We start from the raw sequence: 16,716 nt of genomic DNA on the forward strand, positions 1-16,716 counted from the left end.
TTAATGTTTTCATTGCTATAAAATTATAGGTCATCCCAATGCCAATGTAACAGCACTAGACAAAACTATAATGTAACATAAAATCTCATAGTTCTGTTACATTGACTGGAACGATCTATAATTTTATAATGTGAAGTGCCAACTAGTTTAAATCTGGCTGTAAAAATGCACAGCATTTCCCTAGAGCTCTTCCAGTAAATGTACGACTTTCATTCTCCTAACTTCATACTACTTTTAAGCAACCGTCACATTTGGTATTCCTTCTTATTGTAATACTTGGTTTTATTTGCGCTAGATGCTAATGACTTATCTTGTAAACTGGTACTAATGAATTATTTCTTTTTTCATTCGCATATTTCATATTTATTATCATTTAATGAGACTGCCATTCATTGCAGCAAGCGGAAATTTTGTCCAAATCATTCTGTGATTCCTTACTGCTGATACTGATTAACTCAGTATGCACTGTAGGGACAGTAAGCCTCCTTAGGGTACTCCCGATGTTACTTTCATTTCTGTGGAGCCTTTGGAGTACGGTACAATGTACTGGTTTCTGTTACTGAATTGTTCCTACATCCCTCGAGTGAGTTTGATACTAGCGCTGACGATCAGAAGGAATGTACGCAGTGTGGAAAAGTTTTCAGGTAGGCCGCATGTTTCGGACAGCCGGGACTGTTTCAGTGAGCTCAGGTTAAGTGGGAGTGCCCGTAGCCGACGTATGCAAATCTTAATTCACGCCTTTGACAAAACATTATTACGGCACCTTGAATAGGACTGATGTCAACGGCCCCAGCAGGGGGGCGAGGTTTTAATTACGCCCAGGGGCACGGCTTGGGAAAGGCGCAGCCCGAGACGCAATCCCACGCGTTGACAATAGTGGGTGCGCCTGTCCCCGAGACACAGACAGATATTCCGTCACGTGTGAACCATATAAGCTCGCTTCTCTTTAAACTTACGCACAGGGGATCGTTCGGCAGCGATAGGTTTCGTAGAGCCGTGAGAACGAGGCCGTCGCCCGGTTCCTCGGGGACCACCTGCGCAAGCCGTTCCCTGGAGGATCTCCTCTCAATTAAAGCCGACACGTGAGGACACGCATCAACGGTTCAATGGCCCCGCCCGTCCGCGACTCGCATTAATTTTCCGTTTCTGAAAAAGGTAACAAGTTGTTTCATTGTTGTGTCGCAGCGAGGACGGAAGTGATTATAATGCGGCGAGTGTGACGCCGTTCCTAGAGTAAATAGCGGCGGCGTGCGTGTTCCCTTGGAGGAGGCGCCCGGCTCGGGGAATCAGGAGGATGAGGGCCCATTTAATGGCGAGCGCACAAAGACAGGAGGGACCCGCTGGCCGGCTCGTAATCACAGCGCTGGATCACGAATCGCGCGGATTCAATCGGGACGTGGGCGGAACGAGACCACTGGCAGCACACAAACTGTGCTTAACAAGACACTTACTTCGACGGCGCTCGTCTGGGCGGCGGAGAAATTGTTCGGGTTGGAGCCAGCGACGTCACGCGAACGCGCACTGTACTGACGGCTACTTGTCGACAATACGTGGAATTCAGTACTGGGGCTCACTACATTTATCAAGTTGCTGCATATGTTCGCTGTGTTTCTGTTTTGCATGTTGGTATTCCGCTTGCTATGGTTTCATTTATCGATCGTCATTTCTTATCTGTATTTCACATTGGTACACTACTGGCCAATAAAATTGCTACACCAAGAAGAAATGCAGATGAGAAACGGGTATTCATTGGACAAATATAATATACTAGAGCTGACATGTGATTACATTTCCACGCAATTTGGGTGCATAGATCCTGAGAAAGCAGCTTAGATGGCGTGTGCAGGTACAGCTGTCCATGCAGCTTCAACACGATACCACAGTTCATCAAGAGTTGTGACTGGCGTATTGTCACGAGCCAGTTGCTTGGTCACCATTGACCAGACGTTTTCAGTTGGTGAGAAATCTGGAGAATGTGCTGGCCAGGGCAGCAGTCGAACGTTTTCTGTATCCAGAAAGGCCCGTACAGGACCTGCAACTTGCGGTCGTGCATTATCCTGCTGAAATTTAGGATTTTGTAGCGATCGAATGAAGGTAGGGCCACGGGTAGTAACACATCTGAAATGTAACGTCCACTGTTCAAAGTGCCGTCAAGGCGAACAAGAGGTGACAGAGACGTGTAAGCAATGCCACCCTATCCTATCACGCCAGGTGATACGCCAGTATGGCGATGACGAATACACACTTAAAATGTGCGATCACCGCGATGTCGCCAAACACGGATGCGACCATCATGATGCTGTAAACAGAACCTGGATTCATCCGAAAAAATACCATTTTGCCATTCGTGCCCCGAGGTTCGTCGTTGAGTACACCGTCGCAGGCGCTCCTGTCTGTGATGCAGCGTCAAGGGTAACCGCAGCCACGGTCTCCGAGCTGACACTCCATGCTGCTGCAAACGTCGTCGAACTGTTCGTGCAGATGGTTGTTGTCCTGCAGACGTACCCATCTGTTGACTCAGGGATCGAGACGTGGCTGGACGATCCGTTACAGCCATGCGGATAAGATGCCTGTCATCTCGACTGGTAGTGATACGACGCCGTTGGTATCCAGCACGGCGTTCCGTATTACCCTCCTGAACACACCGAGTCCATATTCTGCTAACAGTCATTGGATCTCGACCAACGCGAGCAGCAGTGTCGCGATACGATAAACCGCAATCGCGATAGGGTACAATCCGACCTTTATCAAAGTCGGAAACGTGACGGTACGCATTTCTCCTCCTTATCAACGTTTCACCAGGAAACACCGGTCAACTGCTGTTTGTGTGTGAGTAATCGGTTGGAAACTTTCCCCATGTCAGCACGTTGTTAGGTTCGCCACCGGCGCCAACCTTGTGTGAATGCTCTGAGAAGCATTATTTGCATATCAGAGCATATTCTTCCTGTCGGTTAAATTTCGTGTATGTAGCACGTCATCTTCGTGGTGTATCAATTTTAATGGCCAGTAGTGTATTTGAGATTATTTTGTTATTTGGAGATAGTGAGTGAAGCTGTGAACGCTAGAAAATGGAGTGCTAAGTTGAGAAATCCTTACATTTCCGATATAGTCTTCTGTTTGATTTCAATAGTGGGGTGACAGCTACTGAAGCAGCCAGAAACATTTGCGCCATGTATGGGGACAGTGCGCAAACCACGGCAAGAAATGGGTTTTCTCGTTTTAAGGAAGATTATTTTGACGTAAGTGAATCTCAACGTTCAGGAAGACCTTCGGAGTTTGACGAAGATCGTTTAAACGCGTTAATCCACAATGATCCACGTCAGTGTACTCGAGAATAGGAAAATGTGTCCCCTATCGTGCAAAGTTTGTATGCAATGGGGAGTGTTCAAAAATCACTTCAATAGATACGGCATCCTCTAAGTCGAAATTAAAAAAAAAAAAAAATCTGCGGGGCCATATCTGCATCTCTACTTGCTCATCATCATATGGCTTTTGAATAAAACTGATCATTTCTGTCCACTATCGTTACTGGTGACGAGAAATAGTGTTTTTATGTTAACATGAGGAAAAGGAAGGACTTGTTGAGCCCAAACAAAGACCTGCGCGCATCCACAGAGGATAATGTATTACATCTCGTGGACAGCGTCAGTGTGGTGTCCTACGAACAGGTTCCTCGAGATTTGGCCAGCACGGCTGATATTCCAGAATGAATTTTCACTCTGCAGCGGAGAGTACGCTGATATGAAACTTCCTGGCAGATGAAAACTGTGTACCACCTCGTGACTCGAACTCGGGGAGTTCGCCTTTCGCGGGCAAGTACTCCACCAATTGAGCTACCTAAGCTCGACACGACTCGTGCTCACATCGTTACTTCCACCAGTACCTCATTTCCTAGCTTCCAAACATCACAGAAGCTCTCGAGCGAAACTTGCAAGACTAGCACTCCTGGCAGAAATAATAAAAAAATAATGGTTTAAATGGCTCTGAGCACAATGGGACTTAACATCTGAGGTCATCAGTCCCCTAGAGCCGAGACCTACTTAAACCTAACTAACCTAAGGACATCACACACATCCATGCCCAAAGCAGGGTTCGAACCTGCGACCTTAGCAGTCGCACTGTTCCGGACTGAAGCGGCTAGAACCGCTCGGCCATCGGGGGCGGCGCAGAAAGGATATTTTGGAGATAATTCTTACCATTATCCTGGGGGATTGTTTCCAGAGTGACTTTTCCCTCTGCAGCGGACTATGGATCGGGAGATGGGTTACTGGAGAAAGTAAAGCTCTAAGGACGGATTGTGAGTCGTGCTTGGGTTGCTCAGTAGGTGTAGCACCTGCCCGTGAAAGGCAAAGGTGCCGAATTGGAGACTCGGTCCAGCACACAGTTTTAAACTGCCAGGAAGTTTCATATCAGCGGAGCCTCGACTGTAAAGTGAACATTCATTCCGGAAAAAATCCCCCACTTTGTGGCTAAGGCATAACTCCACAATATCCTTTCTTCCAGGAGTACACTCTTGCAAGGCTTGCAGGAGAGCTTCTGTGAAGTTTGAAGGTAGAATATGAGGTACTGGTGGAAGTAAAACATTGAGTAACGGTCGTAAGTTGTGCTTGATAGCTCGGTTGGTAGAGCACTTGCATGTGGAAGCCAAACGTCTCAAGTTCGAGTCTCGGTCCGGCACACAGGAAGTTTCATACTGCTGACAAAAAATTGTTCAAATGGCTCTGAGCACTATGGGACTTAACATCTGAGGTCACCAGACGCATAGAATTTAGAACTACTTAAATCTAGCTAATTTAGGACATCACACGCATCCATGCCCGAGATAGGATTCGAACCTGCGACCGTAGCTGTAGCGCGGTTCCAGACTGAAGCTCCTAGAACCGCTCGGCCACAGCGGTCCGTATAGGCCTGACGTTTATTGTCAACAACTGAGACGTCTTGCAGACACAATCCAAGACAACGATCAGGAAGTCTGCATGCAGTGGTGCTACTCCACGATAACGACCGCCCGCTTTATGATAGCTTGACAAAAAATACTATACAGAAGTTGGGTTGGGAAGTCATTCTGCACCCATCTTATTTACGTGATGTACCACCCTCAGATTCTCTTCTTTTCCGCTCTCTGCCGAACAACCTTCAAGGAACTTTCTTTCCGGATGAAAATATGCTCCGAACATGTCTCGACAAGCTCGTCACCTCAAAACCACGTGAATTCCATGGGCGCGGAATCTAAATGTTCCCAGCGTTGACAGAATGTTATAAATGATGAAGAAGAATATATTATTTATGACTTAAGTGGAGAATATATTATTGATGATTACGTTTCTGTTATGTGTATCTGTTAATTTTGTTAAACGCATGGACAAACGCTACCAACTCGGGCGGCCATTATTGCCACAGATGACAAGACGTCACAATACGTGTGCTATATAGTGGTTAACGCATTAATGAGTAGCTTTTGGTCGCTGCACAATTGGTTACTGTTTTGTATGGGACATGGCTTGGAGTTGGTGTGAGAAGGGGGAGGGTGAAGTTGGATGTCAACACACCACACCTATAGTCTGAACTAGCACGAAAGAGAACATAAGTTTAAATTGCAATCAGACTTACGAAGTAGTAACAACATTGTCCACTTCGTGACACAAGGATAAACTGCGTAGAGGTTTCCAATATAGCCGTCACTAGTGCATAGTCTGATATGATGTTTGGTTTGTGGGGCGCTCAACAGCGCGGTCATCAGCGCCCGTACCAAGTATCAATTTTTACATAGTCCATTTTCTTTTCACAATCCTTTCTAGTCACTTTCACAAATGATGATGATGAATACAACACAAACATCCAGTCGACGGGCAGAGAAAATCCCCAACCCGGCCGGGAATCGAACTCGGGATCCCATGATTCAGAGGCAGCAACATTAGCACCTAGACGACGAACTGCAAACGAGACCTCTATCCGACTGTTGTCCAAATACTGGTGTAGACTGTTCATCTGCATCCAAATCTCCATGACTGCTCCGTAACTGACAAATGCCTGGCATCGAACAACCTTAAACCAATTTCAGTACTGTTCCTCTCTCGAAAAGTGCGAGTGAAAAACGAATGTGGTGTAGAAAAATTATCGCTACCAGTCACGAATACTTCTTTCCGTGCGAGCTTCAACTTCGTTTATTCTATTAGGGTGACAATTTCTCTCAACGTATATCGGCGCCGACAAAATATTTTCGGGTTCGGAGGCGAAAGTTAGTGATGGAATTTCGACGAAATTATCTCGTCGCAATGAAAGACGACTTTATTTTAATTATTGTCGTCCCAGCTCGTCTATCACATCTGTGACACTCTGTCCTATATCTCACGATAGTAAAAACGAACTGCCTTCTTTTACATATCCGAAGTTTTTTGTCAATCCTGTGTGATTGCCGATCCCGCACCGCGGAGCAATACCTCGGTAGAGTACTGGAAAGCGCAGTGTAGGCAGTCTGTTCGATTTGACCTGTTAAGTTTTCTAGGTACTGTGCCAATAAAACGCCGTCTTTGGTTTACTTTCCGCACAACATGATTTATGTGATCGTTGAGATTTAAGTTGTTCGTAATTGTAATCCCTAAGCATTTAGTTGAATTCACAGCCTTAGATTTGTGGTACTTATCGCGTAGCCGAATTTAGAGGATTCCTTTCAGTACTCGTGTGGAAGACTTCATATTTTCGATTACTTAGTCAATTGCCACTTTTTGCACTATACAGATACCTTGTGAAAATACTTTGCAAGTGGTTTTGATTTTCTGATGACCTTACGAGACGGTAAATGACAGCGTCATTTGTGAACAGTCTAAAAGGGCTGAATTGTGTATATATATTAGGAACAGAACTCGGCATAGGCAAGGCGACAATAATTAAACGATTATTCCGTGAGTGGACCTTGCTCACCATACAGTCGCCCGCTGATGGTGAAGAGAATTTGTGACGAAGCAAGGTGGGATCTTTTTAATTCCTCTGTTGTTTTGCCATATGCCTCCTTAAATTCGTTTTTTCACTTTTAACTAATTACCATTAACATACGTAACTATAATCTGCATTTTCATAAAAGAGAAATGTTAGCCCTCAGTCCTAAAGAGTATAACAGGAGGTCTAGTTCTGTGCTCAGTTTTGTGTATGTCATCAATTTCCTAATTTATTTTGACTATTCCTGGCACAAGGTTAAGTCAGTAATTGTTTCCTACCTTAAATTCTGCTGTTGACTCACAAACAGATATAAAATCTGTAATAATGATAAACATTTGGAAAAAGAATTACTAGGATTGCCAAAGCATTTATTTGGTTCTATTCGAACACATGTTAGCTAAGGCAGGTCTTAATTAATACCAAAGTAATTACCAGTTTCGTCAAAACTATTGTTTGTGTTGCTATATCTGTTAATTTCATCGTTTAAACAATTCGGCTTAACTCTCGTAGTAGAAGAAACTGTTAAAAAGAAAGAATTTTTCTATATTTTCATGTAATTGAATAAGCTACGTTTTGACTTTAATTTCTGTAAATTAAACATCGAAACATGTATAATTTCAATACCTATTATGGTGATGGTATACAAAGGCCCAGGTTTTGGTCTCTAGATAGTCAGTCCACGGCCGATTTTCGGACGGGAAAGCCGTGCTCGTTAGGTTAACAGCAGTGCATCTGAAGTAAGTGTAACACAAATAGGCCGTGTGATAAAACAATGACAGTGTCCATTCAATACGTACCGTATTATTCTGCAAGAATCGTGTGGTTAGGTTTTTACTGCTCGTAGATGTTCAACAGTACACTATAGTAGAAGTATGCTGATGTTTGGATGCAAACTTTTAATGAGATTAATCGGAAGTTAAACAATAGTGCATTGTCCTTATTAACTGTGTAATATTGCGAAGTGGTGGTCAGTGAAAGTAAAGAACTGTGAAACGCAAATGTGTACCTGTCGACTACATCATTTACAGTAGTCAGTGTAGAATTTCCACCCTCCATTTTGCAGCCACTATAACAAAGCAGTAGATCAACACCGAGGACCATCAATGAAGAAATAAAGCAGGCGAACCTAACAACTTCTCGATGACGAAATGCCGATTCTCTGTCCCCAAAATGCGCCAATTTCGCTTACTGACGAAGCCATCAAAATGGAAGTGGGCTTCGTCGGTAAACCGAATAACAATGCGCGCACTAATTCCCATCACGCCCCGCGGCCAACCGTACAGTTTGAACGTCCTAACGCAAACTGTTCAGAAGTTATGACGCTTTTATTTCACACAGTTCTATAATAGTCAACCTGTCTTGCGGAACGCCAGATATCACTTCGGTTTCGAAGTGATATCTGACCTGTTTTGTGAGTGGATCATTTGTTAGCTCTTCTAACTTGCACGCACACGCATCATAAGGCAGCGCGCCGAACCAGTTGTCTGCTGCCCCTCGTGTTTACGACGTAATCCCCCTCAGGCTACCGTTCCGCCGTCAGGCGGTGTAAAGTGCTCCAGCTCGGGCTGGATCAGCGCCGGCCTTCCCCGTGGTCCGCGCACTCACCCAGGAAGCGGGTCACGTGACAGCCTGGAGCTGGCGGGCGCAGCCGCAGCCGCCGCTCCCGTTCCCCGTTTATTTGCTCGTCGGCCACCACGTGCCGCTATATTAAGCTCGCGTCACTGGACTTCGTTGCAGGGAGCCCGCTTTGTCAGGTCTGGATCTGTAAGCAGATGCTACCGGTTTTTATCCGAGCAGCCCTTGCTTCCTCTTCCTGACACGCCGTTCGTCTCTCTCTCTCTCTCTCTCTCTCTCTCTCTCTCTCTCTCTCTCTCTCTCTCCCCCTCTCTCTATCTTTCTCGCCCTGTGTCTGTGCCATCGCTTTCTTCTCTCCCACGGGCTGGAACTGCGGTAATCAGATACCAGCATTATCAGCCACTCACCACAAATTCCCAAACAAATTGAACAGCAAAGCAAAAAGACCAGGCTGTACCAATTGCTGGCAGCTGTATAGTGACTGCAAGTTCCACGACAAGAGTGGGTGATATGAATGAATGAGGCAGTTAGAATGTGAGAACAATTTCAGCTTAATCCCCTGAAGTTTTGCGCTAACCTCATCCGTCCTGGGGAACTGTACTGTGCGTATTGTGAATACTACAGAAAAATAGTGATCACTCCTATTTATTGACTACTGTATGGACTACTCTGATCGACGACTTATCCTTGTTAATGTGCTGGCTGCCACGCCATATACAGAGTGAACATTAATAAAAGCGACAAACTGCAAGGAGAGATCCTTAATTTTACCCTATTTTACATTACTGTTAGCTTTATGTAAAGACTCGATAACATGGAGGACAGGATAAAGGCTTGTCTCACTCCTTTCTCAACTACTGCCTACCTTCAGACGATAGCGAAGCGGACCGCCAAATGGATCGTTCCCATTTGAAGCTTCAGTCAAAACCATCGGGCTGGCAGGCTCTGGTCATTATATAAAACTGTGCAATGTCGTTTCGCCCCCTGTGCGATAGTTATCTTCGGAGTTAAATTGGTAACTGTGTCGAAAGCTCAAGGTGACAGCATTTATAGAGCTGTACTATAGAAGAAAAAAATGGCTCTGAGCACTAAGGGACTTAACATCTATAGTGATCAGTCCCCTAGAACTTATAACTACTTAAACCTAACAAACCTAAGGACATAACACAACACCCAGTCATCACGAGGCAGAGAAAATCCCTGATCCCACCGGGAATCGAAGCCGGGAACCCGGGCGCGGGAAGCGAGAACGCTAGCACTATAGAAGAACTGCCGGTCGTCTCGCGAAGCCGAAACCGTTCTCAATTAAAAGTAATGGATGTGGATATGCAGTCTGAAGCGAGGATTGAAAATTTGTACTAAGGGCGCGATTCAAATACGAGCTTCCTACTCACCTGGTACAGTAGTTTTGGTCAACTGCACCTAGATATTCGAACTTTGAAAAGGTCTCTGAAACCATATAGTTGTATTTGATCAAAGCACCTACGGCTGGGTTTCAGGCGCTTCTGTCCGGAACTGCGCTGCTGCTACGGTCGCAGGTTCGAATCCGGCCTCGGGCATGGGTGTGTGAGAGATCCATAGGTTAGTTAGGTTTAAGTAGTTCAACGTTTAGGGGACTGATGACCTCAGATGCAAGTTCTATAGAGCTTACAGCCATTTGAACCATTCAGGAAGGATCCTCCGTTTCGCTAGATACTGAGATGCTATTCCAATACAATTGGAAAGGGTCTCCACTGCTGAGTTTAGGGGGAATATCAAGTGCACAACGAGTGAATGGGAATTTGGATTTAGCAGGGAAGTGTGCTATGGTAGTCCATGCAGGAGTGCAAGGTATACACCAATATATCTCCGACGATATCTCGCACTGATAAGGACGAAATATCAACGAATAATTTTATATATCGACTTCGGCTTCCCTGTCTATAGTTTTTAACCGAAGTAAACACTACCTGTGAAAGCCTAAATGGTATCTCCATCCCAACACTAAACGATCTCTATCACCCAATACAGACAGTGTGACTTTTTGTATTAATTTCGCTAGAGCTCTCTTAAAATTTTTGTACGAATCCTGACTTATAAGGAAACGCTGACATTACATCTCATGTCTTCTGGTGGGCTACAGTTTATCAGGTTCACCGGCAGAGCTGAAAGCGAGTGCTGAGACTGCCGTTAGCGACGCTGTAGGGGGCGAATTTTAGCCGCGCGACTCCGTCAGCCGTCGTAAACAACGGCAAAAGAGAGCAGCGACGGGGGACTTCAAAAGCGCCCCCGCGGCGGCCCCAAGTAATTACCGGAACAGTAAATCAGCAAGAGCCCGGCCGCCTCTCCGGCTCTCTCTCTCTGCCTCCCCGCTTCCCTGAGGCCTTCCACTTTCTGTGCCGTCTGCGACGTCGCGACGTGCGCCTACCGGTCGCGCCCGTCTGTTTACGATCTTTCAGCGCCGCACGGAAGCCAACCGGCCTGACCGTCTACCGTGTGTTTAGGAATACGAGGCGCTTTGCCAGGCGGCGACGACTACATTTCCGCAATGGCACTCCTTTCAAGTTCCGCTCGTCTCTTCATAACATGGGCGGATCCAGGTTCTGGTGTGGCTTGGTGGCGGGGCTATTCTCAGTTGTTACTGCCCTGATCACTCTCTCATATATTGCTTTTGCTTGCTATCACGCACATTTTTAACGCTCCACAGATGCTTACAATTTTAATGACAGTAACATATTTAAAATATAGTAATGGTAATTTGTTTGTATTAGTACTGTCTAGTGCAGACCTGTTCGCTGATCCGCTCGTGCGAGCTGGTTCGCGCTCACGCCTCAGCTGTGACCAACCGGCCGGATCACGGCGAGTACTGGAATGGGAAAGGGAAAAGGAAAGGAGAGGAGGGCAGAACGAATCGTAACAAGGCGGCTCGGCACGAGAAACTATTGTCGACGCGTCTGTTCTACGGCCGTTAACTATTCTATGGAGGTCTATCGCTTCACGGTTGCTAATTAATACCTTTCGTGGCAAATCTATTTCCTAAAACTGTTGCATGGATGAGAAACGACTTTCAAATGTAACTTACATTTCCCTTATTTGATTAGGAAAAACCGAGTGGTTTTAGGAGCTTCAGTCTGGAACCGTGCTGCTGCTACGGTCCCAGGTTAGAATCCTGCCTCGGGCTTGGATGTGTGTGATGTCTTTAGGGTAGTTAGGTTTAAGTAGTTCTAAATCTAGGGGACTCATGACCTCAGATATTAAGTCCCATAGTGCTTAGAGCCATTTGAAAAAAAAAAAAAATGTGTGTGAAATCATATGGGGCTTAACTGTTAAGGCCATCAGTCCCTATGCTTATACACTACTTAACCTAAATTATCCTAAAGACAAACATACACACCCATGCCCGAGGGAGGACTTGAACCTCCGCCGGGACCAGCCGCACAGTCCAATGACGGCAGCGCTTTAGATCGCTCGGCTAATTCCGCGTGGCGATAGTCATTTTAACCATTTGATTAGGCAAAGAGCAGGGGCAGCTGAGTACGAAACATAATGTTTCTAAAGATTGATGTATTCTTACGACAAATGTTGTTTCGGACGAAGTTTAAGTTGCCATCAACAAATATTTCGTGACTATTTTATTCATACACTAATTATAGAAACATTGCAGACACTGAATACTATTTCAGTAAAGCGTCAATGTCTGATATCGCATTCCGAGCACCGTTAATTCGAATATAGGCTTTCAAAATGAAGTCTGTCAGTGAGCTTTGTGGATAGATTTCGTTCTCTGCGCTGTGGCAAGAATTTGGGCGCTCAAATATGCAGCTCTAGACGTCAACGTACTCATAAATGCCGACTTGTTAAGTTGTGGAAATTTACGTTAAAGAAAACTTTAATTCTTGTCAAGAAGAGTTATTTTATTATGAAACTTATCATCAACTACTGCAAGCCTGTAAGTTCTAACTGTAGACAAGCATTTTTCATGAAGTGTTAAAAATTGTTAGTTCTTACTCGTGAGTCTGACCTTCACTTTTAAGCACCTAACTCGGCCACAACGCTGCTTTTCATCGATTTTGAAACTCCTATTCTCCACTTTAAGCACTGCGACATTAATTATATTTGCTTGTGCTTAAAACTACAGTGAACGTAATAGATTGTCACTCCTCCGACTACAGAACAGCCACTTTTCACCGCGGGCGTCGTCTACTGAAGTGGTGTTAACGAGCGTGAGCTTTCGTGCTCGCCTGAACGGGTTTGATCTAGAGGTCAGCATCGTTTCCCCAAGATGGCGGTGTGTAACAGGATTCTTCCTCTGTTCTTAGAGTTCTTCGAGCGTGCAACCACAATCAGTGCCATGAAGACACTTTGCAGAAACCACGAGGCATCTGAAAATCAAAAAGCCCAAGAATGATTTAGGACGGAATCATCCTGTTGCACTATAAACCCCGTCCCCATACTGTCAATCAGACGAAGGCTACTATTCGGCGATTCGTTTGGGGAACACTGCAACATTCTCCGTACAGCCTGAATCTTTCACTGAATGATTTTCACATCCTTAGGGAGCTAAAGAAATACCTACATGCACGTCGGTTTTAGTCGGAGGAGGATGCACAAGAGTGGGTGAGGTTGTCGATACGTCAGCGGACGACTGCAAGCTATGAAATGGGAATTGATCGTCACGTCTCACAGCGGGATGAATGTCTTAACGTGTGAGATGATGAAATCTGATTGAACCCATTCCATGGTCCCGTTGTAGTGGTTGTTCCGCTTTCATTTAACAGCCCCTCATTTTTTGCAGTTGAAAGTTTCACTTTTCTGACTTCCCTGACTCAACTTTCTCTGGTTTGTAGGTTCCACCTGCAGACGTACGAGTCGTGTTGTTTACAGCAGGCACGGTCAAGCTGGGAATATGTTTCTCTACTTGGCTAGAACATAACGACTCAGGCCGTTAAGCCCGTACACGTGGGCAGGCCATCACATAAGGAACTAACATGTATACTGCAATAAATTCAGCTTATAATGTACATAAGTTCTTGGGATTTTCGAGAAAATCTTCACGTTACTTTATTGTTCCAAATTTATCTGCGAAATTTGAAAATCGATGCCTGTAAAAATCTAAATGCTTCTTCTGAAACGTGTTTCTGGAAGAGGGCGATATGACCTCGGCATGTTGCACCACATGTGATGAAACTAACCGCTTCGGGTGCTACTGCAGCCATTCTGAAGTAGGCTGCCGCAATATCAGAAGTGTTCGTAGTCTCATCACTCCTGACGCAGTCTCACAACCAGAAGAATTTTATTCAAGTGAGAGTTTCTAATTCGACACATAAGATGCGTAGGACAGAATAAGATTATTCTGAAGTAGCCCACGAACAAAGTAAACAGGAAACCTGTTAATGTTCCCTAATTATGGTTAATGTTTTCTAATTAGAAAATACTTGGGCTAAAGATATGTAGAACTGCACAAGAAACTCGACAGCTCCGCATGGTCATAGATTCCCTGTGAAGGAGTAAATCAGTAAATATGTCTAATCGGCGATCTGTTCTATAACTAGAGGAACTGATTTCCGGAGCAAATTTCGACTTCCCCGGCCTGTTCTTTCGTTAAATCTTCATCGCGTCCTTCCTCTCATCCGTCCGTTTTGACTTCCTGTACTGTTTCGTCAATAAAGAGAGGGAACATTTTAAGCAACAGTAATTAAGTAGGAATCAGTTTCTGATGTCTTCAAAATTATACTTTTTTTTATTTGGTCACTAAACAGGTCGCTTGGTACTAAGGCAACCGTTAGGTGACTATTAATAGTCAAAGAAGCCAGCAACCGGTTCGAGAACAAATAAATATATTTCTGTAGTACATTAGGAAGTGTTCCCTATTTAATATTGTTATCATGTTCTTCGACTACGAAAGATTAAGTGAATTTTATGACCAACAAATAGAAAACTCGTTTGTTTTACGAAATTTCGCATAAAAAAGTATTTGCCCATTTTTGTAACAAATGTTCTTCATTTCACTGTTTCCACAATATAAGAACACAAAATAACATTAGACATGATACTCCTTTGCCTCAGCATTGATTGATCAATTACGACCCGGTAACAGGTTGGTCTGAGAAGCAGGGTACTGTGCGTAGGATACGGGTTCAGTTCCCGGTTCTGCCAAGGATTTTTCTTTGATGGGAACCTCGTGATGCCGGATGAAGAGTTACTTGAATGAGAATTAGCGGCATATAGTATAATTAAACATTAGTGACTGTTCCCATTTCTTTTCTTTGTTACAGTTGCAAATCTAACAGCAAGGGAAAAAAAGAGTCAGATACAGTGATGTGCATTGCGAGATGCGTACGTTCCTTACAGTCGATCCATCGTTCATTTCTTGTTCTCGACGAAAATCACCGCACAATATTGTAACTTAATTGCAACTGTTGTAAAGGAGAACACAAATCGTAGTTTACTGCTGTTTTATCGCCATCTCGACACGGCGCAAATTCTGCAACGAAAAACAGTTATATCAGAAATTGAGTACGCCTTGATGCAAAACACCTTGTTATTCGTTTATTTCTTTATCATCCCAAACTAGTTTCGGCGACAAATATCACCATCATCAGTGGGTTTGTTTAAATCTAAAACGTGCAGAAAATGGCATGCTTATACAAACACAGTAAAACATTATTACATTTTTACAAATCGTCGTTTGAAATATAGTTTTATATTGATACTTTCATACTACCTTATTTTATGTTACAGCATGTTTTAAATAATTATTGGCGCTGTTTATGACATATTTTCTGTTCAAATGGTTCAAATGGCTCTGAGCACTATGGGACTTAACATCTGAGGTTATCAGTCCCCTAGAACTTAGAACTACTTAAACCTAACTAACCTAAGGACATCACACACATCGATGCCCGAACAGGATTCGAACCTGCGACCGTAGCAGTCTCGCGGTTCCGTACTGAAGCGCCTAGAACCGCACGGCCACCGCGGCCAGCCATATTTTCTGTGCTCTTTTTATTTTTCTGTTGCCGACGGCAAAATGTAATAATATTTTACTTTGTTTGTACAACCATGGCATTTTCTGCATGTTTTGGATTTAAAAAAAAATCCACTGATGATGGTGATATTTTTCGCCGAAACTAGTTTGGGATAATAAAGAAATAAACGGGTAATAAGGTGTTTTGCATCAAGACAGACTCAATTTCAGATATTACTGTTCTTCTATGCAAACAGGGACCAAAGATAATATTATTATTCTGCAACGAATTAGCGAGAGAGAAAGAGAGAGAGAGAGAGATTGTGTGTGTGTGTGTGTGTGTGTGTGTGTGTGTGTGTGTGTGTGTGTGTGTGTGTGTGTGTGAGAGAGAGAGAGAGAGAGAGAGAGAGAGAGAGAGAGAGAGAGCACAAGTCCCATAGTGCTCGCAGCCGTTTCTTGTACTGACACACTTCCAGTCTTCCCGCAACTGCCGAAAACGAGCTCTCGCACAAAAATCCACTTTACTTACATTTTTTTGTGATCTAACAGTGCACTAGGGAAATCTGGCGGTACTACGTATGAAGTCAAACGTTAATGACTACTTTCCTTTCTACTTATTCCTCCAACCACGCATCATTTCATATACCTGACACCCTCGTCTTATGAGAACCACAATGGTTTCAAACATGAAACAATAATTGACACCTGCAGTGATGCTCCTTTCCTGAAGCCAAACTACGAGACTGACAATAAAACCCATGTACTGACACGTGTTACGACTCTGAGCCATAGCGTTCTAATGGTGTGTTCCCTCTTTGCAGGCAGGTTTGCGGTGACCAGTGCCGGAGTCAGTGAGGATGCAGTTGTTGGCGGCCGTGGCTCTGCTGTCACTCCACGTGGCACTGTGCTCGTCACTCGACGTGTGTGAGTACGCACCTTACCGCTACACTTAGTGCTATCACTGATAACAATTTCGAGCTAACTGTCGACAATGTCCAATATATTTTTAGTAATTCGGAATAGAGCATTGTGTAGCAACCGTTAGTTTTAATACATTATCTAATCAAAAGTAACCATACAACCCTATGTAACGCAGATTATGTCACGAAATGCGGAGTCACCAATATAAAAGGAGGCATTGATTGTCATCTGAGCAACCCATCCTTCACCAACATTTTAACCGTATAAAACGCTCCAAATGGCAAAAATAAATTGTTTCATCTGAAAAAATTATGTGACTTACACCTCATATGATCTAA

General features: G+C 44.2%; 1 protein-coding gene across 1 annotated transcript in view; it reads left to right on the forward strand.

Moving 5' to 3' along the window:
- LOC126275253 (discoidin domain-containing receptor tyrosine kinase B-like) overlaps positions 1-16,716 on the forward strand; it is a 185,909-nt gene that overhangs the window by 69,194 nt on the left and 99,999 nt on the right. Inside the window, exon 2 of the mRNA XM_049977181.1 lies at positions 16,279-16,381. Within this exon, the coding sequence (XP_049833138.1) occupies positions 16,315-16,381 (67 nt within the window). The 5' untranslated portion in view covers positions 16,279-16,314. The remainder of the gene's footprint in view (positions 1-16,278; positions 16,382-16,716) is intronic.

This window comes from Schistocerca gregaria, chromosome 1 (assembly GCF_023897955.1).
Source record: "Schistocerca gregaria isolate iqSchGreg1 chromosome 1, iqSchGreg1.2, whole genome shotgun sequence".
Lineage (NCBI taxonomy): Eukaryota > Metazoa > Arthropoda > Insecta > Orthoptera > Acrididae > Schistocerca > Schistocerca gregaria.